This window comes from Emydura macquarii, unplaced genomic scaffold (genome assembly GCF_026122565.2).
Source record: "Emydura macquarii macquarii isolate MOO-44397 ecotype Brisbane River unplaced genomic scaffold, CSIRO-AGI_Emac_v2 contig_318, whole genome shotgun sequence".
NCBI classification, from domain to species: Eukaryota; Metazoa; Chordata; order Testudines; family Chelidae; genus Emydura; species Emydura macquarii.
In genome coordinates this window covers 10462052-10477895 of record NW_027130455.1, presented here as the reverse complement: position 1 = coordinate 10477895, position 15844 = coordinate 10462052, and the positions used below count along the sequence as shown (strand labels likewise).

The window sequence follows — 15844 nt, the reverse complement described above, 5'->3', positions numbered from 1 at the left end:
TTTGCAGAGTAAAATGAAGATTGTCGCTACATAATTTTTCAGCTCTAAAAAAAAAAAAAGGAAGGTTTAAAAGTTTGGATTTTTCTATGATCTTGTGTGAAGGTAAAGTGTGGAGACACACTGTGTTGCAAGTTTGCATGAAGAGTAGTCAGTCTGAAACAGCATCTTCTGGAATCAAGAGTCTTTGTTGGAAAGACCATGTGAGCTAATGGAGTACCTGGCAACAAGCCAGGAACTCTTGAATTCTAATCACAGCTGAGAACCTATCTTCTGCTGTAGCACTGGACAATGCATGTAACTCCACTGTGTCACTTCCCTCATTTATATCATAAGCCTTGTCATCCTAATCAGGTGCATAGGGAGGAATAATTAGTTAATATTTGTTTAGTGCTTTGTAAACTAGAACAGGACTGGCAATGGTTTTCCTACCCCAGGAATATTTTTGAGAGTTTGGCAATTTTTACTGTTCTGCATCAGGATGAAACTGAGACCTTTTGAAGTTTTTCAATGAAAAGCCAAAGAGAAAGCGCCCTCCCCTCTCCTTAAACAGCCAATAGTGTGGTAGTTAGGGCCTGCACTTAGTGGGTGAGAGAACTGGGTTCAAGCCCCTACTCTGCTTAATTTGGAGCAGGAACTTGAATCCAGGTCTCCCCCATTCTAGGTGAGTGCCCCAAGACCATTGCCTGTTCTGGGATTTGGAGGTGTCTTTCTCTCATCCTGATCAAAATTTAATCTGAGAAACTTTTTTCTGTACAAGCCAGTATGTTTCCATGAGCTGTTTTGGTTTCACCTCATCAGCATTTTCTGACTAGAAAACAATGTTGAAAAATTCCCAGCCACCTCTACTAGAAAAATCATGTATTTCATACATTTTTTCATGCATTGTCGTTGTGTGAAATAGTTCTGTCTTCATCCCTTTCAGCCCAATTGCTGTGCGAATCATGAATGATCAGCTGATGTTTGTAGAAAGAGCTTTCATCGATCCTCTTGGTTTACCAGGCAGGAAATTTTACAGGTAAGGCAACAAGTTATGTAGACCACCAAAAAGCACCGATTGCGAGGCATAGCTCTATGGTTCTTGAATTTTTTCATATTGTGAACAGCTTCCTAAAATAGAGATTTTTGTGAACACTTCCTACACCTTCACTGTATCATCAAGAGTGCTTGGTTACAAGACCGAGTAACTAGGACAGTACTAAGAAGATAAGATGAAAATAACTGTGCTGGTTACAGCAGTGTGAGGACATCCCTGCTGATTCCATCCCTCTCAATGAGAGAGCAGATTTGGGAGAAGAAGAGGATGCCGACAGATGCTGTGGTTGCGCTTTACCTCTTTTACCTGACTCAACAACACGTTTGTGCTATTGAGCTTCTCCACTTGGGTGTAGGGCTGTATTTTTATTAGTATTAAATGTCTCTGAATTTTGTACTTAGATTTTAAAGTACTTCACAATCTTTAATATATTTATCCTCACAACACCCCTGTGAGGTAGGGAAGGGCTGTTATTGCATAGTTTTTACAGATGGGAAACTGAGATGCAGAGAGACTAAATGACTTGTCTAAGATCACACAAGACCTGTGGTGAAACAAGGATTGAACCCAGATCTTTCTAATACCTACATTAGGGCCTTACCCACTGGACCATCCTTCCTATCAGCTAGTAGACATTGCTTATATCCTAAGTGGATTTATACACTTGAGTGCAGTAATGATACTCTGTCTTACATGGAGGTAACATTGCATTTGTAAGATTTATGGTCATAAAGGTACGGTGAGGGAGCAATTTACCTCTGGTGTCAAGTGTGTGGCAATACATCATTTTGCCCCCAGTTCCTCAGTTTAATAGACCTGAGAGAAGAGGTGCCAGTGATGTGGCCATCTGGCCAAATCAAGTCTCTGAATCCCAGGGCACACAGAAATCCAAAGCAAATCTTCAGTTCTTTCTACACTAAATAATCTTCAGATCTCCTCAGATACAACAGCCTTCCAGGAAACAACCCTTCACCCTCCCAATACTAAGTACTCCTCATGGTTGCAAGGGTTTTGTTATGTTAAATCCTTGGAGATTACTTGTTTTCAGAGAGAAATCAGCACAGAGCACAGAGAGATATAAACCCAGGGAGAGTCTTTATTGAAATACAAGTGAAACCAGCCAGAACTGGCTGAGCTATCCCCTAATAGTTTAACTCTGTTGCTATGGCAACAATGCTAGGCTCTGTTGCTATGGCAACCTAGGCAGGACACATAATACACAACATATTCCTCCCCCCTTAATGAAAACGCCCATTTAACAGAAACAATCACTAAACTAGGGAATGAGAGTAGACTGCCTCATTTCCCGGCTAATCACCAGGATTATTCTGCCCCCTAAATTCTGCCCCCTAGCGAAAAATCCAGCCCTTGAGGAGGCCTTCTCTCTCTAGGTGGATTGTGGCGGACTTCTGGTGTTCTTGCACTGAAAGGTGTTATTGGTGCGGGTCTAACACTGTGCTCAGGACTCGTAGCTTGAACAAGTGAGGAGGCTGTATCTGCTGCAGAGATGGATGGAGGAGGGGAGTCAGGAACAGGTGACTCTTGACTCGAGGGTGACTCCTGACTTGATGATGTCTCACCTGCAATGGTGAGGTCAGGCAGTTCAACTGGAGATGTGGCATTGGAACTTGTATGACCGGGCAACAACTGATCTACATGTCACCACCAGGTGAGATCATTTGCAGTCTGGACAGTGTAGGAAACAGGTCCTGTCTGGGCGATGACTGTAGCCGGGACCCATTTAGCTCCAGAAGCATAGTTTCGAGCTAGGACAGGCTGTCCAGGACTAAAAGTTCGGTCTTTTGCTCTGCGTGCACATCTGACGACTTGGTTTTGCTGTTGATGTTGCACAACTTGTCGTGCTTTGGAGGGTTTCAGCAGATCAAAGCAAGCGCACAGCTGTCATCCTATCATTAGAAAGGCCAGAGATGCTTTGGGAGTAACATGAGGTGTGTTTCTGTAGGATAGTAAGAAGGTGTCCAGACATTTTTGAATGGATGAATGTCGCCGTGCAGATTTTAAAGCTTGTTTCATTGTCTGCACAAACCCTTTTGCTAATCCATTGGTGGATGGATGATACGGTGCTGAACTGATGTATTGCTTCATTGTACAGACTGCACACTAACCTGTCATGCAGGGTGTATTTAACACATCATTAAATTCACAGTGCTCAGTAAACTTCTTCAGAGCTGCTACAAATTGCACAATTGTTTCACCTTCTTCTTGATTCCTTTTGTGGAACCTAAATCTCTCTACAATTATCCGTGGTTTTGGGGAAAAATGTGCCTCCAAGATTTTCACAATGTCACTGTACGATTTTGTCTCTGGCTTATCAGGGTGCACTACGCTGTGCAGTGAACTATAGGTTGTAGCTCCCACAACACTTAAGAAAATTGGCACCTTCTTTGCATCTGTAATTTAATTTGCAATAACAAAAAGCTGAAAATGCTCAGTATATGAATTCCATTGCTCCAGAGTCTCATCAAAAGGTCCCAGGTGTAGCCATTGCTGCCTTTTTTTTTTTTTTTTTTTTTAATCTTTTAGTGTCTTATTCATGTGTGTTGGGGTCATTCACACACAATTACTGGTGATTTCCATTCACTGTCACTGCTTCTGTTTCTTCTCCCTTCCCAGTCAGTATGCTTGACTTTCCCTCAGCACAAAGCACAGCCTGTTTTACTTTCAGTTTCACAATCAGTGCAAATAGCCCAGCCCCCAGAACAGCAAAAGTTTTTTCTTACCTTTACTTTTGCTTCTTGCCAGTGCAGCACAGGTCCATCATCCTTGTTGCCACTTTTGTTATGTTAAATCCTTGGAAATTACTTGTATTCAGAGAGAAATCAGCATGGAACAGAGAGAGATGTAAACCCACAGGGGGTCTTTATTAAGTTACAAGTGAAACTAGCCAGAACTGGCTGAGCTATCCCCTAATAGTCTAACTCTGTTGCTATGGCAACCTAGGAACTAGGCAGGACACAACATACACAACTGGTTTCAGCTAGAGCTGGTCACATATTTCTTTTCCTCCCAGAATGTGACTTTTTGGAGAGCTCAGGTTTTTGCATCATTCAAATTGTTCTGCTTATTTCATCTAAGCATAAAAATTCAAGTTGGGGCAAACGTATTTCATTTCCCCCAGGTAAGGGGGAAGCCAAAGTTTTTCATGTTGACAAAAACAATGAAATCAACATTTGCTAAAATTTCAAACGATATTAAATTCTTCATTGAAACTTAACTTTTTTTCTTTTTAAATCAGCTCTAGTTCCAGCACAATCTTTGCTCTTTCTCTCAGGGATCCACTTGAGCGCTTCATATATGGTCACAGAAGTATCCACTGCCCTCTCTAAGTGGCTCTTAGAAATCTGTATTCTCCTTCTACTACAGACCTCACCCCACAAAGGGACTATCAGCCATCAATAAAATAAATCCCTTCTTTTACTGATTCCCAGTGCACCTTTCTACAATGCCTCTTTCCACTTAGGCCTTTTCCCTAGGTTTTCCCAGAAAGTCCTTCACCAAGCCACCTAGCTCCTTACCTGAGTTTCCTAGTACAGCTCTCTTTCTGCAAACGGTCACCAATGATTTTGTTTCAGACTCCTGGCTCCCAGCCAACTGCTGCTTTGTTCAGCTCCCCTGCCTCTGCAGAAGGCCTCCCAGTACATTTTGCTCCATTCCTGATTGTCTTTTCCCTCTCAGAGAGTGAGTGCACAGACTTTTGTATACCCTGCACCCTTGTCCAATAGACCATGTGCTCAGTCATTTGATCTGGGAGGAAAACCAGCATAGTTGGACGCTGGTCCCTCCTCCTAGAGACCAGGTATACTTCATATACACCCAGTGAGTTCTGATTCTCCACTCAGTTCTCATCTGGGCTATGTTTCCCATTGCAGCAGACAGCTATCTATGAGATATACCTTTATAAATCCTGGTCAGGGAGGAGGCACGTTATTTATAGAACAGGTTTTGTTTTAGCGTGCCTAAGATCGGGGCAGTGGAACTGGGCAGGTGGTGCAGGCTAGCGCCTCCCCACCCGCATAGAAATATTGCAGGGGCTGATGTATGTTTTCTGCCCTCACAATATCTAACGGAGGTGACAGCAGGGCCCAGCTATGTTTCCACCTTCATGTACATGGATGTGAGGGTGGAGGTCAGAGCGGGACCTGGAGGTGTGGCTGGAGCAACTGCCATGGTGCATGGGATTGAACTGCTCGCTGGGGAACAGACAGGAACAGCTCTTCTCTCCTCATCTTTTTTCACTTGGGGGCTGGTGTGCAGGGACCATGCTGGGATGACATAGTGTATACCCCCAATTAGCCAGCAAAGGCATGCTCATGTGACTCCCCAGCCCAGTCCCACCTTTCATCCACTCCCACCTTTCATCCACTGTGGTTTCTGGTCCAGTGGAGGGGCAGAAGTACATGTGCCTGCTGCCAGGATTGGGGGTAGGCCAGGGCACCAGTGCAGGGGGGAGTCAGTGCACAAGACACCAGCTGCCAAGGAGGGTGGGGAGCACAGGCTGCCAGTTGCCTAGGTACTGCCAGGATGCTCCTTCCCAGCCTGGTGTCAGCCCCCTCCCCCCGCCCCATCTCAGTAGCTCCTCCCTCCCCCCCCAACTAAGGCTCTTTTCTTTTTCCCACAGACACATTATTTTTGCTCCGAGCAGCCACAACAAGTATGCTGGAGAGTCATTCCCAGGGATCTACGATGCCATGTTTGATATTGAAAACAGAGCAGATCAGCGCAAAGCCTGGGAAGAAGTAAAGAGGCAGATCTCCATTGCAGCCTTCACCGTGCAGGCTGCTGCAGGGACTCTGACGGACGTAGCATAGGAAGACGGCATCAGCAGGCTTGGCCAGATGGCTAACTCTTAAAACATGATGGCATTGAGTGATGACTAGAGTGATGCCATTTCCGCTTGGTGCATAATATTTACTAGGGTTGCAGTCTAACCAGCCTTGTGCATACAGAAAGGCTGTATGGTGTTATGGGACTGATGGTTAAGGAACCAGTATTGGTTCTCTGAGACTGGCATAACTGCTATGTTAAAGTAGGTTTTTTCCTTCTTAGCATCTCTCTCTCTCTCTCTCTTTTTTTTTTTTTTTTTGGTCTTTTTTTTGGGAAAAATGTCAGAAGACTTATATTTTCCAAAGGATCCGCTGATTTTGGGGTCCTCAATTTTTGGGTTCCCAGCACTTCTGAAAAATCAAGCTCTCAAAGTACAGCTGCACTAGGGAAACTGAAACCTGCCATTGTGAGTGGTAGTAGGTGGAAGCCATAATGTAGACAGGCTCAGGGGTTTAATGCCATGTGTCTTAACAGTGTTTTGAGGGGGGTTAAACAACATGGAAAAATGCCTGAACTCCGTCTGCACTAGAGCTTCCACCACTGAGGCACTTTCTGTATTAGGTCTGATCCACTGTGGCTATGACCTAATTTTCCTAGTGTGGACAATGATTTAGGGCATAGGAATTGCAGTACTGGATCAGACCTCGGGGTCATCTAGTCCAGTATCCTGACTGTGGTCAGCACCACATGCTTCAGAGAACACTACAAGAAACGCACAGTCATCCCCTCATAGAGATTGATCTATACCCTGAAACATGAGGGTTTATGTGCCTATCCATACTGTGGGTGTGATCATAAGATATGGGGAGTACCCGTGATCCCAACTTAGTCAAAGGTATTGGGTGCTCTCCTGCTCTGAAACTTCCAGTTCTAGGTGTGCCACGCTGCGCACCCATAATCAGTCAACTGTTGACAAAGTAGGTCCAGTTTTTTATGCCATTTTTAATAATCAAATGAAGCACTTTAAAAATCTATTATGCAGAAGTTCTGAAAACCCTCAGGCTGAGATCGACAAAGGGAACTGGGGGAGTTAGGCACCAAAATCCTTTTTTGAAATTTTCCTTTTGAAAATCCCAGACTTATGCAATATTACTAGTCAGTGTTTTTAAGAGGAAAAGGATCCTGTAGAGAATCACCATCCCTCCTGTGATGAGCTATCTGCTCCGTTTGCAACATGCTATCACTGTCCTCTCATCAGCTGCTATTCATTGTACCCTTGTTAATTGGGAAAGCTATTTTATACCATGCTCTCACCCACCAGCTGATGTCTGGTGACAGAGCTGGCGTGGAACTGTTTTCCCAGAATGCTATTACTTACTGTTGTGAGCAGAAGGGATGGAATGCTCTGCATTTCTCTTTCAAGTTCTACGGGATTAAAGTACACACAGTTTTTGTCTTCTAATGTTACCAGTAAAAATTTAAGTTTCACATGAAAAGTTATATGAAATTCAGGGATGAAGGAAGAAAGTAAAATGACCATACAAAAAGGGAACTGAAATGCTTTTCAGAAACCAATTAGTTAAACTGATTATAAAATCCCAGTACACTGGATATAAAAAGGACAAAATGTTGCTAAGAATAGGGATTTTCCTCCATGGCTTAGCCAACATTTTCTCTCTTCCCCTTGATGTGCAATATGGCAGCTTAGTGCTTCCCTTCAGTTCCAGAGGTGGCTGCATTTCTGTGGCTCTGGCTGGTTTTGGGATCTTTCAGGCTGTCAATATAAATGGATAATATTAAATACCACTTACAGCACCCTTCAAAACTCCACATACACAGTGCCCACATTTTGATTAATTTATTCAACCTGTCTGAAGCAATTTGTGGGTCATGTAGCTGAGATCGATGCAACCCTCCGCATTAAAGCCTAGAATGGGGCTATAAAGTACTTTGACAAAATTAAGCTTGGATGAAACTCGATAGCTGGCTTTTCTAGATGTTGCTTAGAAAAATAACTTCAGGGGAACACTGCCAAGTAGTTCAGCTCTGAAATTTAAAATGGTCAGTCAGTTTTTAATTCATTTTCTCTGGAAACAAGGGGGGGGAGGCTTACTATTAATGGGGTGGGTGGATGTAAAAGAAAGGTTCGAATCCAGGTCAGGTTGACAGTGATCGACCTTTTAGTGGTTAGTTTAGTGGCTTCTGTTCAGATCCTATGAGACAAGTGTCAACATAAGAAAAAAATCTAGCAAAACTACCTTTTAATTGCCATCTCTAGTCTCAGCCTTACAAGAGCGGCCATAGCTTGAATGGAGTTTGAGACTGGGCTTTCGTGAATGAGTGTGTTCACACAGGGCTTTAATGCAGTTTAACTAAGTCACTTCAAAGTCACATCTTTAGTTAATGCACATTAATTTTTCTGGAGGACCCCTTAGCTATGACAATACTTCAATTAAATAGGAGCATTTCATTTTGGACTCTCTTCGCTGCTGGTACTATGGCTTCCTTTGTAACACATGCAGACATTGGGCAAAACTTATTCTTGGCTCAACTTCACAGAAGCCGCGAGGCTAGGAGTTTTACCAGTGATTAATTTAGTCTACTGCATCTTAAGCCTAAAACCATTTCCATCTCGTACAGATGAGAAGCAAAAGTAGCACCACCAAAGTAATGGCGCAATACAAAATCTAGTAAGAGATCAGTATCAGGCTCAAAGCCACATTCAGAAACAATGCGAGTTACCTCAGTACCTCAGTTTAAGCAGGTGGAATTTACATGCTCTGAATGGTTTTGGACCTGCCTACCACAGAGACTGTGTCTGTACCTGCTACTGCCAGTTCTGATCCCTGGAGGTAGGTTGCTGACCTATTAATCCTCTGGCTTAAAAGAGGTGGGTTGTTGGCAGGAGATTTTCCCCATGATGAATTCTCTACAGTAAAATTTTTTCAGTGGGCTGAGATCGAGAGAGTGAATTGACCATCAGGCCACACTCTAAGGCCTTGTCTACACTGGAAAGTTTTGTCAACAAAAGTTTTGCCAGCATACAGCCACCGCTATAATTAAATCGCTGGTTGCTTGTCTTTACTGTCTTCTGTCAGTGGATTGCATTCACACTCTCAGTTCTTTTGTCGACAAGTGAGCAGTGTACTCTGTGTAACCCTTCTGCCAGACCGAGTCGGCAGCAGCAAGAGCCGGGTTCTATGTCTAGGGGTCCCTGTCAATGATACAACACCAAACTGGCTCGAGCCCCCACCCAGTCACCTGGGAAATCACACACTATCCCCTGGGCGCCCCAAAGGGCAATACTTCCCCTCTCGCAAGCACAGAGTCTGAGTGTAGAAAGAAACCTTTTAATAGCAAAAGAGGTAACACAGCACTGGTTTGGGGAAACAGTGCAAAGAGCATTCATGAACTTAATGAGCCAAACCCATCCCAGAGTACGGGGCGTGTCCTTCGCCTCTCCCTTCCTTCTTTCCCCTGTACCGACCGTCGTAGTTGCAACGTCCACCTCTCGGGTGTTGCTCCACCCCCATGCCGCTCCTGTCCAACACAGGCTTGACCAGGTCCCTTCTCCTGCTGTCTCCTACCGCCTTCGGGCCCCGCTGAGTCCCCAACCACTGGCACCGACCACACCTGGTTCCCACTGACTGCACCAGGCTGACACCGACTGTGCCGGCCCCTCTGCCGACCTGACCGGGCTGGTACCGACCATTCCGGCCTCTCTGCTGACCGGGCTGGCACCGACTGTGCCAGCTTCCCACCAGAGTTGCCTGTTGCTCACTCAGCTCTGTTAGTTGTCAGGCAAGGTTTCCCAGATCCTCTACAGGTTCAGCTCTTAGTGGATTTCAGCTCATGGGTAAACCTTCTGCCACACAGCCAATGTCCCTGCTTTCAAGAAACAAAAGAATCCAAAAGGAGTCATTAATTCTACCTTTTAACAATGGGAAGAGAGAGTCACTCCATGCCTGGGGGCAGCTCTTTGCCAGGACCAGTGTAATCCCAATAGAAGACTTCTCCCCCTTTACAGGCTGAAACATCTGTCCACCACCCTTGTGGAGTTCTGTTTAGTTTGGGGTGAAGTATTCTATCATAACAGACTAAGCACAGTTTTGCTGACATTTGTTCATACAATTGAAGGACAACATTTCATTACCCCAGCCGTTAACACAAAAGTGGTTTGTAGCCCAAAACCAGCCCTGCTAACCATTTCCCATTATGCTTAGCACCTAGGTGAATTATGCTAGACTTAATTGTACTCATGCAGACACAAAGCTCATGCAAATAAAGTGCCCCCCTTTACTCAGATACTCAGACCTTGCTTACATCTGGGTAGCTAGCCCACTGTACAACTGTGGGCAGAGTGCTTTGGGAAGGGTGTGCAATGCCTCATGGGACAGGCACAGTATCACATGATGAAGGTTTCTGAATCCCATGGGCATCCTACTAGTTTGACAGCTGCTTTTAAACTGCCATCAGCCAAGTTGACACTGCTAAACACAAAACATAAGAAGCCCATAGAAGCGGGGGAGAGCGGAGAGTAAGTGTGTGTGAGAGCAACACATGCACGCACGCACATTGTGTTGGAGACAGTGTGTATCTGCACTCATTCTGTCTCTTTAACTTCAGACAGCTGGAGCTGGAAAGCAACCAATCCCAAGGCAGAAAATGCTACACAGACAGCTCATAGCTGGCATCCCCCATCCTCCTCTCAGCAGAGATGGGTGCGATGCACCTGTGGGGTGGGGAGAGGGGCAGAGCCCCCCCCCCCGCTCTGCATGGCACATCAGGAGATACATCCCTCCCCTGTAGCTTAGGGCAGGCAGGCAAGGAGGACTGCCATTTGCTGTGCTGTAGAGTGAGCTCTCTTGAGGTAAGTTAACTCGAAAACTTCCTGGGTCTTTAAAAGGGGAGGGGTAGAGGTGGACAGCTGCTGCAGCCCAGCACAAACTGCTTACCAGAGCAGCACTCACGACGGCAAGCTGGGATAATCCAGAGGCTACTTTTAGTGCTATAGCCTAAGGGCAGTGTGTACACATGTGCTTTGTCACAAAAACTTTGCGCCTCTCATCTAGGTAGTTTTATTTTGTTGACAGAACAGAGCAGTTTTGTCAACAAAAGGGTCATTGCAGTGTGCACACCAGGACTGTTTTGTCAAAGAAAGGTGACTTTTGTTGACAAAACTCTCTTGCGTAGACCAGGCCTCAGGTTCATCTATTCTCTTGGTGAGGGTTGAAACTATAGGTTTTCTGGGCCTCAAGGAAGGAGGCTAATTCATTGCTTAGATGGTTCATTATTTCCCTTGCAGGGAGAGGCTAGTCATTTCTGAATCTATTGTGTAGTGTTTCAGACAGATATAACTGAATGAACTTTGCTCATACCTAACTTCCCCATTGTTGTTCCTTACCTTTAGATGGGTATATATACCTCCTATCTGATTTCTATTCCTTACATCTGACAAAGCCCACGAAAGCTTATTCCTGCAGAAATTAAATTTGTTAGTCTTTAAAGTGCTACAGGACTCTCGTTGTTTTTACTTCTAAATAAAGCTCAGAAAGGGGTAGTGGGAAAAGCAGCTCACAGGAGGGGCTCAAATAAAAAAGGTTTCCTCTCTTATCTGACATCCTAGTGAGAGATGTTTTCCTGCTTGCACCTTCTCCTTCTGCCCCATAGGCAAGTAAAGTCACACCCAGTTACAATGACTTACTGATGTGTTATTTATGCAGCCATTTTCATCACCTTTGAACTTGGCCCTATTTTGAGTGAAATCTGAGCCACAACTATTGGATTGTGGATACACCCCTTTCCTTAACCTGTAGGCCGGAGCTTGTTCATGTAAGAAAGAATTCCACCAGCTGCTAGTACCACAAAGAGAAAAAGTCTGAAGGTGAAGCCTATGTGCTTTGTGAGAGTTGTTGACAATCAAAACTAGCATATTTCTACCTCAGTGATGTATGGATGTCAGTCAACCATTTTGAGTGGCTTTTGGAAGAAACAAAAATGGATCAAATTGATCCTGGTGTAATTCCACTGATTCCCGTGGATTACAACACTGATGAATTTGTCCCATTCATTCTGGCTGTTAAAACCTAATTAACTTGGTTTGCTAATATTTAAATCACAATGCTTTTCACTGAGTGCAGAGGAAGAAGGGAGAGAGAGAGAGAGAGAGAGAGAGAGAGAGAGAGTCTTATCATAATCAAGACACTGAGCACAGACATGGACACTGCACTTTCCACTTTTAGGTCCACCTTAAAAACCCATTTCATATGTGCTTCCTAGAGTGAATCTTGTTGATTGTATAATAAGGCCCATTTGTAGCTCACCTCCCTTGATCTCCATCTACGTATCTGGCATTCTTAGCCTATGAGATCTTCAGGGCAGGAACATTCCTTCTGGTACAGCTGGAGAGTACTGTAGGGTAGTGGTAAAAAAAGAAGTGGCTAAGCTAACCTAAACTCAACTTCATATTCCCTCAAATAAGAAGTGGATAAAAACTCCATGCGTCTAGCACATTTTGGGCACTACCACCAATATAACAAATAACAACAACAACAGTATAGCGGCTTGAAGAGGAAGTTTTAGGCATCCTACATTGCTCTATGCATACTCCTCAGTTTGCAGCTGTTAGCATTTTGCTTTCCAAAGACTGGGACAACATTCATGGGTGCTTTGGCCGTTGTCCCAAGCAGAGCCCTGTTCACCACAGCTAAAACCATCAGACCCATTTTACTTGTACATATTAAAACTCTGTCTTATGTATAGTGCTCATCACAATAGAATAGATTTATTTCTCCAACACTCTAGAGATACTGTACATCAGTCTCCCACCTCTTACAAGGTCCACTGATCAATCTTGATAAGTGATATAATTCTACTGGGAAACTTTCAAAGAATGTTGAACACTGACTTCAGGATTATCTGCGTGTGGCACAAGGGTTCATGTCCCTATCTTGTCCCTTGCTCCCTCGGCTAGTCGTATCGGCTGTGGCTGAGGGAGCACCCAGTTACACTTCAGCACATACTCCAATTACCAACTGCTGAAGCAGCCTTAACATACACTTTAAACTTAGAGAACACACACAAGTAAGGACATTCCAATTGGACTCACTCAGATATTATATATACAACCTTCATTGCCTACTTCTCTGACAAGTGCTTTCTCCCCTATGCCACTCCTTATGTGTAGGAAACACTCCAGGTCAAAATGTTCAATGACACCAACCTGATCTTTCAAGTTGCTGCCTGCATCTTCCCTCTTCCATAATGCATCCAGTAAATTACAGCCTGATACTGGCTAGGCAAATGGAGACCTGGGATAACTAACTACTGCTCACACAAGAATTGTACACATTTTTGTAGTAATCGTATTTGTTACCAAGTCCTCCTTTTCCCAACTCCACCACAGCCAGCTTGTCTGTCTCATATGTCTTGTCTTTGAGCCTGTCTATTATTGGATAACATCACTGTAGTTCAGGTTGAAATTAGTTTAAATAATTATCTTTAAATTTTTATAATTGTTCAAAAATCCACATGCCAACTCAGATTGTCTTGGCCATTGCTGTGCCTCTGAGGTTGGTTGAGCAAGGATTCTGGTTATATAGATCCCATCAAATTGACATCAAAATTTTATGTTAAGAAACAATTAGTCCTGCCCTGCAACTTTAACTCTGGCCTCTTCAAGTAGGCAAATAAAAGATGTGATTGAGGTATGTATAAGAGACAGGAGTCCCCAAACTATGGCCCGTGGGCCGCATCCAGCCCACCAACACATTTTGACCAGCCTAGAGTCCTCTCCCCCCCTCAGAGCCCTGCCCCATCTCCCCCACCCCTCTCCCACGTGATGAGGGCCCCGACCGACCAGGAGTTGCTCCTGGTCGCAAGCAGCACTGCATGGTGGCCGCTCCCCCCACCCAATCCCGCCCCTCTCCATGATGTGGGCCCAGTGTGCTGACCAGGAGGAGCTGCTCCAGCCCACCATAAGAGCAAGACTGAGTGATATGGCCATGACAGCTGAAAGTTTGCAGATCCCTGGTATAAGATAGTTCTAGCTTTAATCAAGCTGGCATAACTAACTATAGCAGTGAAGACTTGAGGGCATAGACTAGCAACCCCACTACATACCCAAGCTCCTCAGCAGCCTTGTACTCAAGTTACTAGCCTGCGCTGCCACATCTTCACTACTGTCGCACCTGCCAGCTAGATTAAAGCTGCACAGGTACGCCTACCTGTGCTATACCACCTTCACTTTCAGTGGAGATGGGCACTTGTCACTCCCCTCCCCACCCCACTCCAACAGACATCATAGAACTTGGTCATTCCAGATGATACGATGCACTGTGGTGACACAGCACATGGGTACTGTAGGAGAAACTTGCAGATTGTGTGCTCATTACGTCAGAAGTTGTCCTTAGAGTAGGCTTAGTGAACAACAGGTGGCTTTCGCTGATCTGTACCACTTGAGCTACTTTACACAAACTGCATTAGGCTTAGTCTGCACTACCATCTTACGTTGACATAACTACATTGCTCAGGGGTGTAGAAATTCCACACTGTTGGGCGATGTGGTTATTACCGACATAACTGCTGCTGTAGACAATGGCTTTTTCTGTCAACATAGCTATTGCCTCTTGGGCAAGTGGAGACCTACACCAAGGGGAGAGCTTGTCCAGTGGGCAGAGGTAACATCTTCACGAAGCACTACTGCAGAGTTGCCAGATATTAATAACTCCTTAAGCCTTGTCCTAAAGATTGCCCCTGAAACATCACCTGCATTTCTACCCCACAGTGCGCTGCCAAGTATGCTACAAATCCCCATGGCAAGAAAAGACTGTTGTGATCCTCAATTTGTACAACTCAGCACAGAAATGAGGGGTCCACTTACCTCTCTTCCTAGTGCAGCATAAGCTGTGGCAACCTGCTCCATACACTGCCTGCACCAGTCAATACATCTGTCCCAGGCATAGGGAAGAGCAGTTTGAGTGAATGCAGATGAATGGCAGAATATAATTCTGTAGGACAACATACCACACATGATGGCATATGTACTTAGGCATTGCCCACATATTTACGATAGCCTAGTCCTGACTGAATCTTACAGTGCATTTTCAGTGGCTTTTGCCAGTTCCAGATGGCAAACTGAAGATTGTTGTGTGTACCTTTATTCTGTGTTTTTTCCAAGGTTTAAGTAAAGTACACTCACTACAACCTTAACTGTGTGTTACACTTTACTGTCCAGAAACTTCAGTATGGTTGTACATTGCCTAGCACAATGGGCCCAACCTCATTGAGGCCTTCAGGTGCTCTCTCAATATAAATGTTGAATAAAAGATAGCATTAAGTGTGCATGGCACTTAATACATCTATAGCTGGATTCCCTCCCCAAAGAGCTCACAATCTAAAATATAACAAGACTAAAAGAGGAAATGATAGTAAAGGAAAGAACATTAATTATGTGGTCACTTTAAACTTAGACAGTGAAGTGAGTTAAGGTAGATTAGATGGTTTATTGTCAGGAGATACATGCAATACCTAAGCACAATGGAATAAGGTTTACATTTGGACAGAATTTCCTTGCTTCAAGTGGGAAGTCAAATTCCTTAACCCATTCCCCTCTCCAGTGTTCCTATGGACATATATAACAAATATAGCATAATTACATTAAAGGGTGCACGTGTAATACATTTAATTGTGGCAGTGCTGTGCAGCTCTATAATGCATGACAGGGAAGAGTATATTTGAAGTTTTTTTAAAAAAAAAAATACTTATTTCTTCTTTCTGGAACAATTCTACTGTATTAATTTTGAATGCTGGCACATTACCCCAGACTCTACTGTTTCTGTTATTAAGTGGCAGTGATTTTTCAAAGTTTGGAAATAGATTCCAAGGCCAGAAGGGGCCACTGTGATCATCTAGTCCAACCTCCTGTATAACATAGGCCAGAGAACTTTCCCAAAATAATTCCTAAAGAATCTCTTAGAAAACCATTCAAGCTTGATTTCCAAAAAAAAAAAAAAAAAAAAAAAAAAA

General features: G+C 44.1%; 1 protein-coding gene across 1 annotated transcript in view; it reads left to right on the top strand.

Moving 5' to 3' along the window:
* Positions 1 to 7912, top strand: part of LOC137166665 (N-acetylated-alpha-linked acidic dipeptidase 2-like) — a 44473-nt gene extending 36561 nt beyond the window's left edge. The window contains exons 18-19 of the mRNA XM_067568505.1: positions 923 to 1015; positions 5673 to 7912. Of these exons, the coding sequence (XP_067424606.1) occupies positions 923 to 1015; positions 5673 to 5862 (283 nt within the window). The 3' untranslated portion in view covers positions 5863 to 7912. The remainder of the gene's footprint in view (positions 1 to 922; positions 1016 to 5672) is intronic.
* The last annotated feature ends 7932 nt before the right edge of the window (positions 7913 to 15844 follow it).